Source organism: Aulonocara stuartgranti, assembly GCF_965226115.1.
Source record: "Aulonocara stuartgranti genome assembly, chromosome: 18".
NCBI classification, from domain to species: domain Eukaryota; kingdom Metazoa; phylum Chordata; class Actinopteri; order Cichliformes; family Cichlidae; genus Aulonocara; species Aulonocara stuartgranti.
In genome coordinates this window covers 5734934-5755715 of record NC_138954.1, presented here as the reverse complement: position 1 = coordinate 5755715, position 20782 = coordinate 5734934, and the positions used below count along the sequence as shown (strand labels likewise).

Here is a 20782-nt window from a genome sequence, read left to right as displayed (position 1 = left end):
GCAGAGGAACTTCCTAAAGCCCAGATGCTTTTAACTCACAGTATGTGGACATTTATTTAACCAATCAAAGGCAGCTTGTTTTAAACTCGTTATGGATGCTCCTCACAGCCGTGTCCAGAAGTAGAGCTCAAAATAAAAAAGAAGACCAACAACGGAGACCAGAAACAGGGTTTGTTTTCATTTTTAATGGAACAAAGCATCCAGGTGATACTTTATTCAGTCATCATTAATGGAGTGACACAGTGTCACATCTTTTTGTAAATAACTTCAAAATATTTCAGTTACTTTGTGAAAATCTAAACATTTCTTCTGTTTTAAAGCTCCTAAGAACTTCTCTGCTGCTGTCAGTGTTATAATAATATAACAGACGGTAGAATTAACTGAGCAGTTTAAAAGTTACACGACATCCAGTTATTTAAAAATATTATTTATGTGGAGATTATAACCCGCTATGTAGCGTTTCTTCCTGCTGGACTTTGGTCATGGATTTCAGGCAAAGGGACCCAAATACAGACTCACGGGCAGGCAGATGTTAAAAAAGTTTATTCAGAATTAACTCCATGAAATTAAGACTCAAACCTAAACCATAAAACTTCACAACACATGGGGATGACGACAAACGCTGAGACAAAAATGGGAAGACCGCAGTGGATCTAGAGAAAAGGGTAAGCGGGGACACAGGAGGGTAACGAGACCCAGGTGAAGATGATCAAAGACACTGAGACGGGGGAGGGAAGCAAAACTAAACACCAGACACTAGAGACGAGTAGCTAACAGGAAGTGAGAAGTTAACCAACCACAGGGGGATAAGATGGGAACATGCTGGTCGGTACAGCCCATCCTGTCAAACTCAACTCCTCAGTCTTTATTCATGACTGCACGCACTTTTCACCTTATTGGCTTAATAAAGGAGCTCAGTTGGCCGCGTGGTTCGAAGTCTAGATAAGATTAGTTCAAGAAATACAACATCTTAAGTGTTTTCAATTGAAAGACAAGTGTTGTTTGTTTATATTATTAGTATAATTTCCATTGCTATGCAGATAACACCCAATTTACCTGTGACATAAAGACGACAAATTAAACTAAAGCCACTTCTTAAAGACCTTCATGCAGTGGTGCCACCAAAGGGGGCTCCGGCCACCCCAAAAAATTTGCTGCCCCCTCCCCCACCGCTGAGAATCATTAAAGCGATGGTTGGGATTTCCATGGATTTCAAAACCTTATTTGGTTAAACAGATACTCTCGATGGCATTAGCTCCAGTCATTTTACACCAGGATATGGTCCGTCACATCAAACAACGTATCACTGTTTTATCACAATATCGCCAAAATTGGAAACATCCTCCTTTCAGAGTAACGCTTGAGAACGACTCTGTGCCTTTCACACTTCTTTGCTACTGCGAATTATTACGATCAGGCTTTTCTAAAAGTTCTCCCAAAAGCCAAAACTCGGCAGCGACAAAGAGATATTTTCTTTCTATCCTGGATTGCATTGTTCAAACAGCTGATTCTGAGTGATGCATATTGATGCTTATAACAATATAACAGTGCCACTTTGAACTTTACATCCTGAAGGCAATCAGATTTTTTTTGCAAGGTATTGCTTAAAAAAGGTTTTTCACTTCCCCCCCCCGCTCATGGGGAAGAACTTGGTGTAATTTTTCTCTATGTTGACTGTAGTTCCTGTAATTATGGAACAACTAACAAGAAAGGTTTGAAAAGACCTTTTGGAAAGAAAGAAAGAAAAAAAAAAATCACACGGCAGCTCCTCAACAGTGCCTAAATCTTTATTTTTCAGTAAGCTACATTTTTTTCTCCAAATTAGACAGTTTACATCATGACACAAGAGTAACTTAAATTATCTATAGCTGACATGTACGCTTGATTCCAGTCTCGATGGAAGAAAAGACCCAAACAAAAAAAAATTAACAAAAACAAACAAAAAAACAAAACAAAAAAAATAGAAAGAAGCCCTCTTGATCGCAAACCTCCATTCCACGTCTGTTAAAGGTGTCGTTAGGCAAAATTATCTGTCCAAACCCCAACACGGTGGAGTCGTCGATTGTCCACAGCTGTTAGCGTAGCATGGTAAGAGTGTTAATGAGTTAAACCACAGTGAGTTCATAGAGTCCTTTTCCAGTCAGTTGATGTGCATTCATTGTTATACATCTTTGAAAAACAAAATGAAAACACAAAAACACAAGGGGGTCTTTTTTTTTTTTTTTAAATGACAAGATGCAACCCTCGTGGAGGAAAAAACAAAAAAAAACAAACCAAAAAAAAAGAGAAAAAAATGGCACTGTCAAAATGGACGAACAGGAAGGAGGTCTGAGGCGACCAACAGGCTGATATGAAGTGTGACGCTCCATGCAGAAGTCCACGAGGAAAAGGGAGCTCCTTCAAAAATGCCACCGCTGAGCATCTGGATGAACGCCGGCAAGACTGAAGAGGCGCGGAGCTCGCGGTGTCTTTCCCGCCAGAATAAGAGATCCCTTTGAAAGCGGTACCATCCAGTCTGAGGTACCGCGCTTGTGGAAAGAGTCACTTTTGCATCGGCCTGGATTAGCTGGGTGGTACATTTTATTTTTTTTCCACACATGCACACATTCACAGTTCAGAGATGCCCAGTTTGTATTCTCAAAGTTCGAGGCCACCAGAGGCAGAAGACGCCTCGACCTCAGGCGAGGGATCCACCGCAAGTTACACCGCGTGAAAAACGCTCCTGCAGTCACTGGTGTCAAACTGAAGGTGTCTCCAGGCTTCCAGTAACAGGAAAATCACATCTTAAAGTAAAAAACAAAAATAAAAGCCCGAGACGGTAAGCGCTCAGCTATGTATGTACAGGTTAAACGACTGTTGTATAATGGCACGGTTATTGGTTTTCTTTGCCACATCGAACTGCAGTCCACATGTGATCAAATGGTTTTAACAGACATCTCAAACTGCGTGTTAAATGTACTGTACGTGAGAAACATCGCTCTGAACAAGGTAAACTACTCTCATTCCAGTTGAGCCTTTAACCCCCCCCAACAAACAAAAAAGCACATAGGAAAAAAACAAAACATTTGTACATTTATTTCTCAGTAGAGGAAATCTTGGAGCTGATGAACATGAACAAGAAATCACAAACATTAATCTGAAGAGAAAAAAACAAAACTGCACAGAGCAGGTCGAATGGTTTTGGGCTCCTTGGATGTCTCGCGCTCACATCGACACCTGGGCAGGAAACTTTTATCTCAAACAGCCGCAATGACGACTGCAAACAGTCGCCTTGTTTTTTTAAACGAAATGCACAATCCGAGGGCCCGAGACTCGTCGTCACCTGGCGGCAGGCTGCAATAATCCCCCACCTCAAGTGCCGAGTGTTCAAGATGTGCCTCACTGGGAAGCTTCTGATGGGCGTCACACATCACATCGCCTCGACTAAACCAAGAAGTGTCCACCAACAATCCCTCTTTTCAGCAAACCAGCATCCGCCCGATGGTACGTCAAAGTCGGTTTAGCTGCTGATTGGCCAGCTTCGATGGTTCAGGCTTTCTTTTTATTGATTTCTGTCTGAAAAGCTCTGGTTTTCTGTCCAGCATCTGAAAGGCTTACCAAATGAAATCAGACCAAAGGGATTACTGGACCCCGACCCAAACGCACAGAGAAATGGATAAACTGAGAATTCAACATTTGCAGAAGTTGGTCAGATTGGACTTAAACAACTCTTCCCACTCTCTGAACTTCCAGTAAACATTTTCCCTCACCATGTTTCTGACAGAAGTGGTTGAAATGATTAATAAAAGCTAAATTTTTAGATTTTTACAGGTTTCCGACTGTAGAAAAATGCGTTTCTGCCAGAGACATCAGTGGAGCATGAACCACCTCCATGGTATCCTGATGGCATCACCACGACCAGCTGCTTATTATAGGCACACTGAAGTTTCCACTGTGGCTTATCTACACTTCTAACATCTCATTATTGTGTGAAAACCAAAACCATCAAAAGAGTGTTTCCTGTCGTAAATCCAGTCAATCTGAAAGGATTCGAACGCCGGAATTTTATGGGCAAGGTCTAAAAGCCCACCAACTGTTTTATTTCTAATCTGACAATTTATCAATGATTGTGAAAACTACAAAACCTGCTTGATTCACTCTGGTTCACTCAGGGTGCCCCCTGTTGGTCTGCAGCAAAATTTGTTCAGTTTCAGGTGAAGAGGAAGTTGAATAGCTTTTCAAGATCATCTCTGGCTCTAACTGTGCAGGTTGGTACAATCTGAACGCTGCGATTTATCACAGATAAATCCAAAAATCAGTAACAAAGCTCTAAGAAACCCATTAAATAAACAGGTGTATGACAGGGCCGAGCACAAGAACCAGTGAAACAAACTAAATCTGAGAAACGACATCTAGCAAAACTATTCCTGTTTTAAAACTGAAGCTTAGTCCTTTGCAGGAAAGCTTTTAGCTGTTCTATGAATACAAAACTTAATTTTTTAAAAAAATGTATTTTGAGTATTTGCCTGTCCTTTATAATAAAGCATGTGGCTCTGTTTGTGAAAAACAAACCAAAAAATGGCTTATCTAACAAAACACGTAAGAACCAATAATCGGTCTGCCACACAAAAAGATTTGTGAGGTTTAGTTGCCTTTTTTTGTGCTGTTCACTGACTAACAACAGAAATGTGCAATTTATTTGGTTTCTATTTATTTTTCCGCACATTTAAACTGGTGTATGTGCAAAAATCAAATGTGTTGACAAGTGAAATTTAAAACAGATTTAAAACATGACAGAGCCAGGCGTCCAGTGTTTTTCTGCTAACCTAGCTTCATCGCTTCCTGGTCTCAGACTTTTCATTTCCTGAAATCTGATTCCCCCAAAACTGTGATACTCACTCATCCTAAAATATGGACAGAAAGCAGAAAATAGAGTTTGAGCTCATCAGACAAAAACCAATAAGCCCTCAGATGGTCATCGTTAAGCAGAGTTGGTGGATATTTGGAGCCAGAACGAGGATATCTAATATTCTCAAATAAAAGCTGCAGTCTAGTCATGCTGCCCGACCAATGTGGACACAGTGCAGTTTGATTATAGCCTACTGAGCTGCATATGCATGAACATCTCATCTTAAGTATTAGTGTTACCTAAAGTTTTGCATTAATGCCTTTAGCTGCAGCTTTCATGTCACGTCTCATCTTTTGGCACTGTTAGCAGAGTACTCAACAATGGCAAAAACAGAGTAAATATCCAACATGTAGTGCTTTGTTTTTGTTTGTTTTTGTTTTGCTAAAAACCTTCATTCAGACTGTCCAAAAAGCAAACACACTGTGAGGAAAATTCCCCCAAAATCAACTGTAATCAGTGAAAGAAAAAGAAGCCAGAGCTTCGAAGAGGATGCCGGTGGACACTCGGCTTTGTCGGAACCACAGACTGTGAACGCTGAGGAGAGGGAGGGCGGGGTTACTGTCGCACCTGAGCATCCAGGTGCGACCGAACCCACAGCGAAAGTTTAAAAAGGAATGAAAGAACGAAAACAAAAAAAATACAATAAATGATCTGCTCACACTGCAGAGCGGAGCAGGAATCAAACTCAGCACACCCAAACTGAAAAACAATAGTAGTTAAAGAAAAAATATCTCCGAACGCACGACATCACGTCTTTTTTTTTTTCCTTTTATATTCTACATCCAGCTCGATAGCGACATTATAGTTAACAAGGATCAATATATTTTTATAATCATTTTAAGGTACCTCTTATATTTTTCTGAGTATTTACATCTGTACAAGCAAAGCACACACTTCAAAGTGCACATATTTAATACAGTATTGACTAGATTTGCAATTACAAGGTTTTTATCCCCCCCACCCCCACCCCCCTGCACAAAAAAACCAAAAAACCTGAAACTATTGAACAAGAAACCAAAAGAACGACCCAAGATTTTTCGTACATTTTACACAAAACAAAAAACAAAAAGTAGGAAAAGAAAGGAAACGCTGCTAGATTTGTACTCTCTCTCTCGCAGTAAGACTTGTGACGTCTGGTGTGACTAAATATTTCCACATCTCACGCTTCGTTAACATTTTGGGGATCTTTTCTGAAAAGAAATAAAACTCTATGCTTGTCTTGTAGAAAAGTTAAGGCAAAGTCATTTTTCAAGTTTAAATAAAATTCAAGTTTCTCAAACACTGGATGGATTTTTTTTAACACACACACACTTATATATATATATGTGTGTGTGTGTGTGTGTGTGTGTGTGTGTGTGTGTGTGTGTGTGTGTGTGTGTATATTGAGAGCTCAATACATCATTTTTTCCTTCTCCCAAAAAGAAAACTTAATGATATTTCTTGTGGAATAAACAGCACTGCTTTATAAATAAGTGGATATGGTGCATTTACATTTGTTTTACCATTTCCACCAATGAGGAAAACAAAAAAGAGAAAATAATAGACCCATCCAAGTGCATCTCAGTCCTTCAAAATAATAAAAAAATATTTTCTTTTTTCACTAAACTCAAGCTGTAGCATCCAAATCAAAAGCAGCTCTGACCAGGAGTACAGGCTCTTTAAATGAAGCTTTCCCTTCTCCAGGCTCCTGTTTTCTCTTAGTGGGATTACCCAGAATGCTTTTTGTTGCAGGAAGACTTCAGCGAGACATGCGAGGTCCCACCTAAACAGATATTGTGTATAGTACAGTGGTTTTTATTTTTTTTTTTCAGGGTGTTTTTGCATCTTAGGTGACGACTTCAAAAGATGAACCCGAGCACATGACCGAGGAGCAGGGAGGGAAGTCTTTTAAGTCATTTTTCAGACAGTTACATTCAAATTAAAAAACACACTCGGTTGGTTATCTGCCAAAGTGGTTGCTACAGTAGGCAGACCTTCCAACCAAAGCTGGAGCTGCCCTCCCTGAACGTGCGAGCTTGCTACTTCACTCTGGTGCAGGATGCAAAATTTTCCACCAGCTCTGGTATAAAATCGCTGCTTCGATTATGTCCCATGAAAGCTCTGACCAACTGGGTGCCGGCGCTTCAAACGAGCCAGGCTCGAGGTGAGTAAAGGATGTTTCCTCTTACTCTGTGCTTTAAATCGTCCTCCTGTCTGCTGCCATTTATCAAAGGTAACCAGAGTGAAGCGGCAACAGAGGAAGTCCCGTGTGCTCCGGTTGATCTTTTCCAATTTTTTCAGAGAAATCAAAGAGTGCAAACAAACTAGAAGAAAACAACAAAGCACGCCGACAGAGAGGAGGAAAGAAAAAAAAACAAAAAACACCCCCAAACAACAATAATAAACAATCCTAGTGGTATAGACTTGAGGAAAACAGCGGAACATTTTCACCCCAAGGATGGATTTTACACACCTTCCTGCTCCAAACCTTCCAGCACTTAAATGTTTGGTTTAAGGCTGTTCACGAGTCCCGATGGGACCCCCAAAGCCAAATTATCGCTCTCTCACTTCAACATTGCAAACCACGTTCCAGAAAAAAAAAAAAAAATCCACTCGTTATTTACCTTCATAAAAATATACTCGTCTATTCAACCATCCCACTTCCCCATTTTCACCACTTTCCAACAAAATCCTCACTGACCCAAAATTAAAAATCCAAACCACTGCATGTCTATTCAAGCAGCACCGAACAAAAACAAACAAACGAACAAAAAACGTTAAGCATCAGTCTTCAAAAATTTAATGCTGCACAGATGCTTCAACATGACCGACAAGACAAAAAAGCTTCAGTGATTGTGTCAATGGAGATGATGCAGCAGGGTGTTCGTCAACTTCCCTCCTGGAAAACTGAACTGTGTGTGTCATTCCCCAACTTCCTCCCCAAAAAACAAAACAAAGTTAGTCCCTTTTTTCACTTTAGGTAGGATTAATCACATGAATTTGCTTGCGAGAGTCTGAGAAAACAACAACAGTGCAATTAAACGTCTGCAGATGTAAATCAAGTATTTCTACTTACAGTATCAGAGGAGTTGTAGTAACAGATTCCAGGTTTTGATATCTAGCACCATAAGTAGGAGAAAGAACTACAAACATGCCACCGTTTGAAAGGAGGTTTGAACAGTTTGAACAGGAAACTTCCCACTGGATCAAATCGCCACACTGAACTCTGGACTTGTCCCATTTTATGGCAGGAAACTCACACACATCTCAGCCTCCTGATGAGTCACTGTGTCTCAGCAGATTTCCAGAAAATTAAACAAAAACCAAAAAACCCTCCGTTCGGCGCCTGTAAACAGACGTGTTTACTGAGCTGATAGCTGGTAGCTAGTGTTAATTTCCTCCTTCCTGCTTGCCAGCGTTCCCTCGCCTCCAGAATAAACAAAACCCTTTCAGATGGGAAGAAGCGGCTTCCTCGTCACCGCTCAATTTTTAAGTTTGTCAGCCTAAAACCTGCCCTGCATCTTCCTTCCTTCCACAATAATGATCAACAGTTTGACAGGAAATGAAAAGCGGGGAGAGAATTTAGCTTCCTGACTAGTTAAATGTCTGCAGACTCATATGCAGTGTGAGCAACACCTCACCTACTTTCACTGTTACAACAAGATGCCTCATTTTAGAGAAAAGTCATGTGCCCTTCCTGTGTGATACTAAAAAAACCAAAAAACAAAACAGCGCTGACCCCACGTTAAGCCACAGACGCACACTATGGTGAGTTAGCATGTTAGCAAAACAGAGAGGGAATAACAGCAGGAGGGGTGATCCTTTAAGAACAGGATCAGAGGGAGAAGACGCCGAGGGGAGGATGACCAATTACTGTACCAACAGCCAACTACGGTTTGCAAAAAACCCCAAAAAGACATAAAAGCCACCTAGTGTAAACAAACCTGCAAAAAATTCTATGTAAACCAAAGGATCCAAGTCTTCTTGTGATGTTGAGTTGCATATGGATGTGAATATGTATTTAAAAACAAAAGGACTAATAATGACCCATAATTAAGCCACTTAAAGTTGCACAATGCTGCCACTCAACATGCAAACAAACCCCTCATTATGACAGCCAAACAAGATGGAGTCTGTTTTATGCACCCTTTCCCATCATCCTTTGGGGTGGCTTCCAACAATGCCCTGCTGCTTCCCACACATGCGCGCGCGCACGCACGCACGCACACGCACACACACACACACACACACACACACACACGCGGCTAATTTAATCCCACAAGGCCGTTTGGACAGAATGAACAAATTTCAGTGTTGTCTGTGCCACCTGACAGGCTGACACCACTACGTAATGCAAAAAGAGAAAAGGAGAAATAAAAGTGAAAAACCAAAAACAATAAATAGAATATAAAGAAAAAGAAACGGTGCTCTACATGCACAGTAAAGTGCTTTTTGTCTGCAAGCCCTGATCCAGAAAAGAAGGCGTCCTCTATGCTTGTTTGTGACGGGTGATTCTGGGATATAAGTATCGAGTAGCCCTGACTTGTATTTCCTTTATTTTTTTAAACGCATCTGTGGAGCATAGTAGTGGGGTTGGAGGACTTGGGGAGGGAAAGGTGGTCACCCTACTGCGGGGATTTGGGTGGGGTGTGGTGGGAATCTTTGTTGGGGGTTTTCCCTGGGTGTGGGGGCGGAGAGGCCCACCGCCCACCCGGCCTTCGGACCTCCTTCGGGGGTCTGCCTGTGGTGGCACCCGTTGAACTGGGTTTGGAGGAGGGGTGGTAAGTCTCTCTGGCCTTGGCCTCCCCTGAAGGCGTGGAGGCGTCGGGGCACTTCCTCTCCTCGCCTGCTGTGGCGGCGCAGGCTGGCTTAGCTTCCTTAGGGGTGGTTGGTTGCTGTAACGTCGGGGTATCCTTCACCCGCTGGCAGATCTCAGCGTAGGAGGGCTTCCTCTGCTCCTAGCAGGAAAACACAAGACAGTTGTAAAACATTCTGCACACATCCTTACAAAGCTCGTCTGCGGGCAGTTTGTGAACGAGTGGTTTTCATTTCCACCTTGAACAGGACAGAATCAGAGTTAGATCCCCGTATGGGTCCGTTAGCGTCAGTAACGAACTTCCTCACATGCATCTCACATACAATGCCTGGAAAGGTTCAGGCCTGTAGCACACGTGTCTCCAGAAGGAGAGCCCCAACAACAAATTGGTCCAAGCATCACACAAATAGAGGTAAGCTGAATTAAGTGACAGAATCTTCAGGTCTTTGCTTATATTTGTGCCATTTAGTCCAATGTTGTTGAAAAGGATGACCTTTAAGTCATAGAAAGAAAGTCAGTCTGTCCATCAGATGCATGTCCTCTATAATCTCTAGCACTTGCTCTACTTGGAGAGGATCCTTCTTAAGCCAATTCCTTGTTATGGCCTTTTTAAATGATGAAGATCCTGGGGTCCTTAGGGATGGCATAGGACATGATGTCATCTGTTAACTTGGATATACTGCCCCAAAATGAAGTCAATTGTGTACACGTCCAAAAGATATGAGAGTGATTGGCGTTCGGGTGACCACACTGTCTCCAACATTTTTGCTGGTGCGCTTGAAATTTGTTAGTAATATGTGGAGTAATGAAGAATCTAAATAGTAGGGGTGCAACGATATTCGTATCGATATTGAACCGTTCGATACAGTGCTTTCGGTTCGGTACGCATATGTATCGAACAATACAACATTTGTAATTTATTTTATCAACTTTCCTTCTGACGATGCTGTCTGTGTTGAGCGCTCAGTGAATCTGCGTTCGACTACTCCGCCTAGGCTGCACTGTCGAGCGCAGATCCACTGAGCGCTCAACACAGACAGCATAGTCAGGAGGAAGAGCACAGGGCAAGCTAGCGAGACAGAAGTTAAGCTCTCCTTGCAAGATGGACCTCCCCCACCCTCATTCAGATCTGGCGTTTGGAATTATTTTGGTTTTCATGTGACGTATGACCCTGAAGGTAAGCGAGTCATGGACTAAAGTAAAACAGTATGTTGGATGTGCCATGCAATGCTTAATTACATTGGTGTGAACTAGTGTGTTAGCGCAGTTAGCTCGTTAACGTGTTGGCCGTCTAGCCCCATGCACGGAGCGATCGGCGGTAGCTCGTTAACTGAGATTTGCCGTGTTGTGGCGTTAAGGTCATTTCAACGAGATTAACCTGAAAGCACTAGTGGGAACACAACGAATATGACTGCACATTTACGCCGACATCATCCTAGTGCAAAGACAAAAACAACAAGCATGCTACTAACTTTAGCCGAGTCATTTAGACAGCTGTTAGCACATGATTCTCCTTATGCTGCTGAGAATATAGCCCAGAAGAAGCGGATAGTATAGCTTTTATTTTGGAAAGAGACATTTCTCTGTAATAAACTCTCTTTTCCAAAGATGAGTGATTCCTCAATCAGATACAGGGCTTGCAAAATCGCTAGCCCGACGTCCCGGAGCTAGCGATCTTTCCAGTCGGGCTACAAAAATCTCTCTTCCCTGCCCGTCGGGCTATTGTAGGAAAAATATATGTCAATGCTTTTGCATTCTTTCAGAAATGTAGCTGGGTAATTATGTCATTGGCATCGATGAGCCACTGTCAATATGTGACATATTGAAGTCGCGTTTGAATTTGCGCTTGTTTTTTTGCTTTCACTTTGCAATGACAGCACTGATCTGTGAGTGATGATAATTTGTGCACCAATTCCTCTGACATAGTCTTATTAATCGTTAGCTTACTATGCAAACATGACAAGTGAAATCTCCCACAGCAAGCTTAAACATGTGAGAGGTTGATCGCGCAGAGAATCGCTGACCGTTGTGTGTGTGTGTGTGTGTGTGTGTGTGTGTGTGTGTGTGTGTGTGTGTGTGTGTGTGTGTGTGTGTGTGTGTGTGTGTAAGTAAAAGCAGCAGGATATATATTTTAGTTCTGCTGAGCCAAATAAGACAGGTCGGGGTGAAGAAGTGACAGCCAAAGAAAAGCTTACCGCAAAACGGAGAAGTTATGACAAATCAGACTATAAGGCAAAAAGAAAGTGCAGCTTTATGGTTTCATGGACAAAAGAATTTCTGTGGCTGCAATATGACGAGCTAAATAACCAGGGCTGCACATAAGTGGTCCGCAGGTGCGCATTCGCTGTCAAAATAAAAAACGCGCACAAGGGTTAGGGTTAAATTTAAAAACTGTACTTTTGAGTTAAAATATATATTTATAATTTTAATAAATGACAAATTAAAAAGGCATGAACATTTTTTTGTATCGAAAAAATATCGAACCGTGACACCAAAGTATCGAACCGAACCGTGAATTTTGTGTATCGTTGCACCCCTACTAAATAGAGTTTTCCGCACAAATTCCCTCCACCTTTTGGAACAAGTCGATGTTTGTTGTGTGGTGCACATATAGTGTGTTGTTACCATTTTGTTTTTCTAGCCCTTTTGTAGAGTTTAGACACAGTTTTGGTGGGCAGACATTTGTAAAGAGGAAGAACTCCCTTTTAACAGGAAGACATCTCCAGGGACAGGCTCAGAGAGAGAGCCATTAGCCACAAAGTGACAGAGAGAGCCGAAAGAGAGGACCCCAAACAGAAGGACAGACTGAAGTGAAGCATCAGGGATAGACTTTGTTCCCAATAACAGTTACAATTTGCCCACATTACAACAGCTCGAAGTCAGTAAAACTGTAAAGAAGCTTCTAAAAATACAACAGAACCAGGCAAACTGTGGGATTTAAGTTTCTGTACCTGCTCAGCTGATCTCTGTTTACTTACATTCATCAGCTGTGTTGGGATTTTATTTTTTTGCACAGATTCTGCCTCAATCTGCTCACAGCAGCTCACTGTTTGGTTTACACCAACGTGACCATGAGTCCTTTGGTAGCGGGCAGCGAGAGTTGAAGCTCGGGTGTGAAATTCACGGTTTTCAGCGTTATTTTTTTAATCTTTTTTATCGTTAACTCTGTTTGCCTGGGTCTTTTCCCGTGTGTTATGAATAAATCTTATTTTTTTTGGTACCGGTACTGGTTTTATCTTGTTGTATTTATCCACGACAAGGCCGGTCCATGAAAATATTGTCGGACATTAAACCGGTCCGTGGCGCAAAAAAGGTTGGGGGCCGCTGGTTTACACTACACAGCAGTCTCCTAAACGTGTGCAGAAACTTTAATGTCAGGACTGAAAAATTAAAATTGAAAATATTGAAAATCAAAGAATTTGGCTGATAATTCAATCCAAAGGCAAATTTTTATTAAGTGTATATAATTTATTAATAAACAACAAACATGAAAACAAGGAGATGAGAAAAAATGTATTTCACGCCGATGCAGGCACATGTCAATCAAACTTTTCCATGTATGAATATAACGCTGGGGACAGCCTGTAACTACAAACGTTCCCTTTTATACAGTTTGGGAAAACGCTGTAATAAACACGGCAACTGAGCTAAAAACATTCAGAATTTTGGCTCCTGAACATTTCAGAGATTAAGAGGTTCAACATGACAGCAGTGATATGATTGTTGAACCCACATTTGGCATGTTGATTGTATTTAATTTGCCAGATCCGTTTCTGTTCACTCCTACGCGCGTGCGTGCGTGTGTGTGTGTGTGTGTGTGTGTGTGTGTGTGTGTGTGTGGTCGTTGTTTTAGCAGCAGTACGTTTCAGACCTTGGCTCGTGTTTTATTGCTATTAAAAAAAAGACCAAAGCTGAGAGGAAAGCAGGGGTTGTTTTTTTCGCCCCTCCATCAAAACAGATTTTCTTCTTCAAAATGCACCGTTTCCTTCTGACACCTCACACAGACCTAAATTAAAGCTGTAAGAGGAAATTTGCCTTTGGCTTGTTACAAGTAAAGCTTTTTTGGCTGCTACATGTTTCCATTTTAAAAATGCACAGTTTTTTCCTCTAGAAATCGAGTTGTCTGCAATCAATATCAATACGAGACTGCGCAGAATTAAGGTGCAATTAATTTGCCTTCTTTTCTTCAGGATGAGATTTATTTAATGGTGACTGAGGTGTCTGAGAGGCAGCAAATATTAAAAAGCGCCGGTGAGCAGAAAAAACAAAACAAAAAGGAGGAATCAATACTGACTGTGGCAGCACCGTTGACTTGCACCGATTTGCTTGCAGTGGACAGAGTCCCAGGAACTCGCTCCACAGACAGCTGCACCTCCTTCGGCTTCACCTCTGTCACCTTCACCTCCCTGGAATAAAGAAACATGAGCCAACAGCATTAGGGTGGAATAATGAATTTAACATCATTTAGGAGGTCTGCAGTCCTCGAAACGCACATAATGGCTAAAGAAGTGATCAGTGCAACATGAAGAGGCAAACTGATGACTGTAATAAGACGAGATCTAATCAGAAAGCTCCTCCTCACCTTAATGTGGCCAACCTAATATTCAACATTATCTTCTTGTGCAGCTCAGGACTGTTTTCTCACAGACCTAAGTTTAAAGAAACAAAGCCTCGGTAATATCTTAGGAGGACTCATTTTAAACCACTAGGAGTTTGGAAGACGTGCGTGTGTTGTGGTTTACACATTTGCTTAAGAAGCAAGCGTTTGCTCCCAGGAGCAGACACGAAAAGTATTCACTATAAAAATTCAGCCTTATAAAACATCCGGAGCTTCCCGCTGTGGCAACCCTCACCCATTTCAGGGTGAGAGAATGAAGCCTAATGGTGCCACATGACTAAAATGTCCAAAATGACACATTTCATAGCTGTGAGAAACTGTCACAGTGCCATTGCAGGTATGGTGTGTGGCTGCCTTTCCAGTTCTGTAGTTAATACTCCTAATTTCCATTTTCTGTCACGTTTACTTCCTATAATGATCTGAAATAGGCTCACAAGCTTCCTGGAAAACGCTGCGTCTTTACCTGCAATGTCAGGCTGTTCTCGTGGGTGGATGGCACCTTTCCTGTCACATCCTCTCTCTCTCTCTAAATCGTAGGCTATTATGTTACACGCTTTTCTTAACAGATACTAGAACCATTATGATAATTAATGACAGCATTTCAGCGAATGCTGTGTATGTTCGCAGCCTTATCTTCTACCCTACGGCTGTCAGTAAATGGCTTTTTACAGACTCTGCTCTACGTGCTGCAGTCAACAACATCTGAGTGCTTCTTACGTTACTGGGAGGGAGGGAGCGGGACTGTGCGGCGTGCCAGGGGAAGGGGGCAGCGTCGAGGCGGGGGTCGTGGTCGGGGTGGTCGGCGAGGGCTGGAAGGTTGTGGCCATCGGGGACGTTGAGGACCGGAGAGGCTCTTTGGGACCCGCTGGAGAGAGAGTGCCTCCACTACTGGATTCAGCACTTACATTCTGCAGCGACATCAAGCAAACAGCAAGCAGCAGAAATGACGTATTACAGCAAGTTCTTTTTATTAGCAGAAGGAGAAGTTCTTTACAGGTGAGCGTATATCAGTGTACAATGAAAAAGCAGGACCAGTAGCTAAAATTGCAGTGTTGGTGGTGCCTTCCTAAAGCCTTCTTTAAACTTGTGCTGTTTTTCCATATCATAAAGAAATGCTAGATTAATGCTCCATATCGTGAGCCAACACACTCGAGAATCAGATTATTACTCTCAAGAGTCTCACCTTTATTTTGAGGAAGATTAAAAAAATAATAAAGAGTTTTCCAACATATTTCAAGGTACGTCTGTGAAGGTTCTCAGTCATCCAGGTCATCGTAGTCTAAGGAGCTTGGAAAGAAAAATTGTCTGGACTTCTTTAAGTTGTTTGAAGGCATTTCACCTCTCATCTGAGAGGCTTCTTCAGTTCTAGGGTCAAAGAGGCGGTGGTTTACGACAACCAACCGTCTGCCATCTATAATCCAGTTTTGAGATCCCTTCCCAGACGCCTTAACGCCCACTCACATCCTGGGCCTTCTGACCTCAGGAAATCACAAGATGGGGTGGGGCTAGGTTTCACAATGAGTTCACCCGAAACCCTGGCTGATTGTGACCCACACCTGTTTTCACACCTTGGCTCATGTGATTGGGTAGAAGGGGAACCACCACAGGGATTAAATCTGAGAATCTCCACCATTTGACCTTAGAACTGAAGAAGCTTCTCGGATGAGAGATGGAACGTCTTCAAGCAACTTAGAAGTCCAGACGCTTTTCTTTCCAAGCTCCTTAGACTATTTAAAGGTATTGTTGCAGTTTGAACAGCCCGTTTTGTTTTTAGGAAGTGCCTGAGTCGAGTCACCATGAAATATCTGTGTGGCAGCCACAATAAGAGCTGGATGAATTCTCTATTCTTTCTAACACTGGGGCACCTTTTATGAAACAATTCAAAATCATGCACCAAAACCATGCTGACCCTTCACAAAAACAAATCACCAACATGGCTGATGTGTGTTGTGTGTGGATTATTGTCATACTTTCATGCTGTGTGCTGAGTGGCAGCTTGTCATGGTCACTCCCGATTGTTTTTTCTTTAAGAAAATCGTATTTTTCTTTTGCACGCTCACTGCTCTCCTCACAAAAGTAAAACCGGCAAAATGGCGCTTCCTGGAGCAGGCGCTGTGATTGTACCCATCTTTACCACAAAACCTGCGTCTATTATCATCTTTGCTAACCAAGCACTTTACTGTATTATATTTTGTTTATACTAGAAGATTTAATTTAATATAACAATAAACCTCCAGGGCTTATTGGAGTTTACATTGATTCATACATAATTTAACACACCACTGACAAACCTATAGCTCAGTTTGAGTTTAGCATCAGTTCCTACCCGTTCCTTGGAGTTTCCGACGACTACGCTGCTGGCTAGTCGGTTGTCAAAGACGTCGTCAGTTTTGAGCTGGCCGGCTGCTCCGGGCAGAGGAGGGAAGCTGGAGAGACCGAGCTCGAAGCTTGGAGATGGAGGTTTTGGGGGCGGAGGCGGCGACTGAGGCGTCACTCTCTACACAGAGGCAACAAAGAGTCAGGAAACAAAACAGTCTTCGATTCACTTTCAAGATGTAAGGAATACATAAGTACTAATCTTGGTTTGCTTCCTTTAAACTGAGCATAAACTCACAGAAAAACTGTGGAATTTAAAGTTTGAAAAGAATCAGAATGACGAGGATAAAAATCAGTACTTACTGTAAACTTTTCGTCCCTCTTTTTCCTAGAAGCAGAAACATTTTTCCTTTAAGAAAAAGAACATCTCAATTTACAAACATCCGTTCTATCTAAAAACACCGACTTCACCTTACACAACGTCACCTAGAATTAATTAGTTGAGACTGAAAGATTTTAATAGGTTGGAACCAAAGACTAGTTTCAGTAATTATGCATCTGACAGAACGTGAAACATGGCCACAATCTCCCCTTCTGTTCCTCAGTTGGTGCACAGAATCGTGATGGCACAAGGAGGTTGGCCTCCTGGATATGAAATGTCACCACTTCATCATTTTATCCAGATACATGCAAAACTTTTAGTAGCCGATTAATTTTTGAGGAACAGCCGAAACAGGGCAAAAAATATATAATTCCAGATCCCATTAAACACAGAGACAAGTAAACGTAAAGCTTAAGATGTTGGGCCACCAGATCAGCTTCAAGTCCTCTAAAAGAAACTCGCTCATCTGCTGTTTTAATGGTGAGTCATTCTGGAAGTGATCGCTGGCAGCACGACATAAATGTTTCATCAGAGGATAAAGGTGATCACTCAGAACAGCTTTGGATAAGGTGTGGCCAAAAAGCTCCAAAACATTACCTCACTCAAATTTGGCTGATGCCCTGTTCAGTGTCATCATCTCTTAGTTTGTCCAGACAGCTTCCAATGCGGCTGCTATTCTTAGAAGTCCTGTTGTGCCCACTTACACTCTTTGCTCTGCAATTTAGCCAGACGGCAAATCTTGTCTTTCGTTTTAAAGTGACGCAAAATCTGGATGGAGGTCGATCACTGGTGATGGGAGCTGGGTCTCAGTTTAAAGTTAGTTTGTAAGACTGAACAGAGTGAGTCATGCGAGGAGTGACAGCAGGAGCACGATTCGCCTCGCTTTTAGTTTTTCCACTTTCACAAAAATTGAATCCAGTTGAAGAATCGAGGCTGGCGATTGGTCCGACAGGGCCTCCGCCTGGGCTGCTGCCCAACACAAAGTGCTGCGGACGCTGTACCACAACGAGCCGGTTGAGGTGTATGCGAAGATGATTCTGAATGGGAGGTTGGCCAAATTTAAATCAGGTAAGGTTTTTCATTTTTAGAGCTCAATTTCCAAACATTTTGACCACACTTTGTACTGACTGTTTCCCCTAAGAGGACCAAAACTTCAGGAAATGTGTGGCATCCCATTTCCAAAGACATTGTGTCCAAGAACAAAAGAGAATCACCTGAGCCTGTTAGTTTACTCATGTTTTCACTTTAGGACAACCACATTCAAAGTGTCAGCGTGAACTGTTGAATTCCTCTCATAACACTTTGGAAACCTGCACTATCAGAGGGGAGTGGCAGAGTTATTGCTCTACACAAGTAAATGATCAGTGCCTGACCTTCCTCGGCCGATCCCCAGCGAGTAGTCTGTGGTTGCGGGCTCCGTTACTCGCCCCGTGCCCACAGTGTCCCTACGAGGGAAGGCTGCAGTGGAGGGTAACCTGGTTCTGGGTTGGCTGGTGGGGAGTCGCGTTGGCGGGCTGCTGCGAGCCCCATTGAGCCTCTCGCTGGGAAAGCCGGCAAAGAGGCTCGGGCTGTCCAGTAGCCCAGTGCTGCGATCCGCTGTGGGGATGGTCGGCCTCAGGTGAGGTTTGCTGTGATTCCTGCAGAAAAGGAAAACCTTGTGAGTCCATGTGAGCATTAAAACTTGGGTTTAAAGTGAATAATCGAACCCTGGGCCTACAATAAACTCATTCTGTGAAGGACCCCGCAAGTGACAGGTAAAACCAGATGGTGAGATTTCATTTTTGCATTTGTGTTGCGTCTTCAGCCTTTGGAGGAGTAAAAAATCTACAAACTCAGTGAAACTGGAAGTGGATAAATTATTTAGATACAATCATTTCCCATATGCTGATGGTTTATTTACGAAATACAAAAGGAACTGATTTTCTGAGATTTTAGCTGCACAACCATCTCTGGGGTTTACAGAGAATGAAAAACAGCACACATCCAGTGAGCAGCAGCTCTATGATCGAAAATGCCTCGTTGATGTCAGAGCAGAGGGGCCAGACTGCTTCAAGCTAACAGGAAGACGACCTGAACTCAAAAAGCCACTCATTACAGCTAAAGTACGCAGAAGAGCATCTCTGATCTCCTCAAGCCTCGAAACAGAAGAGCTAAAGCAGCAGAAGACGACACCTGGTGCCACTCCTGTCAGCTAAAAACAGAAAACTCACGTGGGCTCACCAAAACTGGACAACAGAAAACAACTTCACAGACTTTTACCCCATTAAATTCATATTGTAACAAATCCTTAATTTAAAAAAACCCAAAAAAAACCAACCTCAAAACTTTGATAAGCAGGTAAATAATCATCATATGGTTAATCTGTCAATCACCCCTGGGATTACAAATAAGTAAAAACAAATGTTTTATGTTCTATGTTCGGTTTGTTTAAACACACAGCTGTGTGTCATACACACAACATTAGTGGGTGAACAGCTGATCACACCCTGTGTGAGGGTGATGGAGATGTGCTGGGACGACTGACGAACTTCCAGTGTGTTTACAAGTGGAGAAAGGTGAGATGCTGCCAGTTTACCTGGATTTATTATTCCAACAGCACGTACATTAACTACATTGTTCCACTGAACTATAACAAACCTGTTCCTGGGCGAGTAGTGTCTGACAGTGAGGGGCGACGTCGCTGGTTTGAAACTGTGAGATGTAAATCCGTTGATGAACTGGTTGTTGTGAAATGGAGTAACCTGGAGACAGAAAAACAGTTAAATAAGATGCATTTAAGTAACAAATTATTAAGCTAGTTGTGTGACTTTTGAACTTAATGTTTTCTAATGTAGTTGTTGATATTGTATGTTTATAAAAAGTGTCTTAAAAATGTGAAAGTGGCTCTAAACCTATTAATGCTTCATAGCACCAATTTAAACAGTTTATATTTAATAAAGCAGCCACTACAGAAAGCACAGTGTATTATTCAGACCGAAAAAGTCAATATTAAACACAAGTAACTAAATTTAATCCTGGTGCTGATCTGCTGGTCCTGATTTAATCTTAAATCCAAAAACAATTGTGAATTTACCGTTTTTGATACACAACTGAGCACCTGTTTGACTTCTTCTTTCCCAAATCCAATAAACACACAGTAACTCATTCTTACCAGCGCGGGGTCGATGAAGCTGTGTGTGGCCGACCAGGCCTGCGGCGTGATGAGGCTGTATAACGGGAATTGCTGCTGGGGGCTGTAAACCGGCGGGATGTAGTAGGATGTGTAGCGCTGCTGAGCGTACGGGTTCACCTCCACCGGCCGGTAACCGTTCTTTGGTATGAAAGTGTTGATAGCGATTGCCTTCGCCTTTATCCTCGCCTGGTAGAAAGAGCCCGAACAGAGAGAGAAATTAGCACCAGCGCCCAAAAGAGAGATCGATATTATAACTAACTGCTAATACAGTTGAGGAAAAAATACAAATAAAAAAATACATTTCTCAACCATCTTCACAAAATTTGTTTGTTTCATCGGTTGTTAATAAATATTCATGTGTACCATGGGCTTAGAGGTATTGATCAACGTTTTTCAGCCAAATCTAAAAAATTGTTTTAGTACAGAGGAATGCAATTTACATTTACACGCTTCGTGTGGTCCTTAAATAACAAGCAGACCTCTGAATGAACCCCTTAAGCAAAAACCTGTGATTTGTGAGCTGTCTACAAAAAAGTTGGATGTGTGCTTCTCTGCTGATTCATTTTGCATGACAGGGGATAATATTTGACTTTTGAGACCACATTCATGAA

The 20782-nt window shown here is 42.2% G+C and overlaps 1 protein-coding gene across 3 annotated transcripts in view; it reads right to left on the bottom strand.

Annotated features, from left to right (window-relative positions):
- Positions 1-1771: 1771 nt before the first annotated feature.
- Positions 1772-20782, bottom strand: part of larp4b (La ribonucleoprotein 4B) — a 57061-nt gene continuing 38050 nt past the window's right edge. For 2 of the 3 annotated variants that reach the window (XM_082514627.1, XM_082514629.1), the window contains 8 exons: positions 20151-20357; positions 19637-19740; positions 18373-18636; positions 16981-17026; positions 16628-16798; positions 15019-15209; positions 13978-14089; positions 1772-9825 (listed from right to left, as the gene is read on the bottom strand). In XM_082514627.1, the coding sequence (XP_082370753.1) occupies positions 9493-9825; positions 13978-14089; positions 15019-15209; positions 16628-16798; positions 16981-17026; positions 18373-18636; positions 19637-19740; positions 20151-20357 (1428 nt within the window). In that variant the 3' untranslated portion in view covers positions 1772-9492. The remainder of the gene's footprint in view (positions 9826-13977; positions 14090-15018; positions 15210-16627; positions 16799-16980; positions 17027-18372; positions 18637-19636; positions 19741-20150; positions 20358-20782) is intronic. The other variant, XM_082514628.1, reaches the window with a different exon arrangement.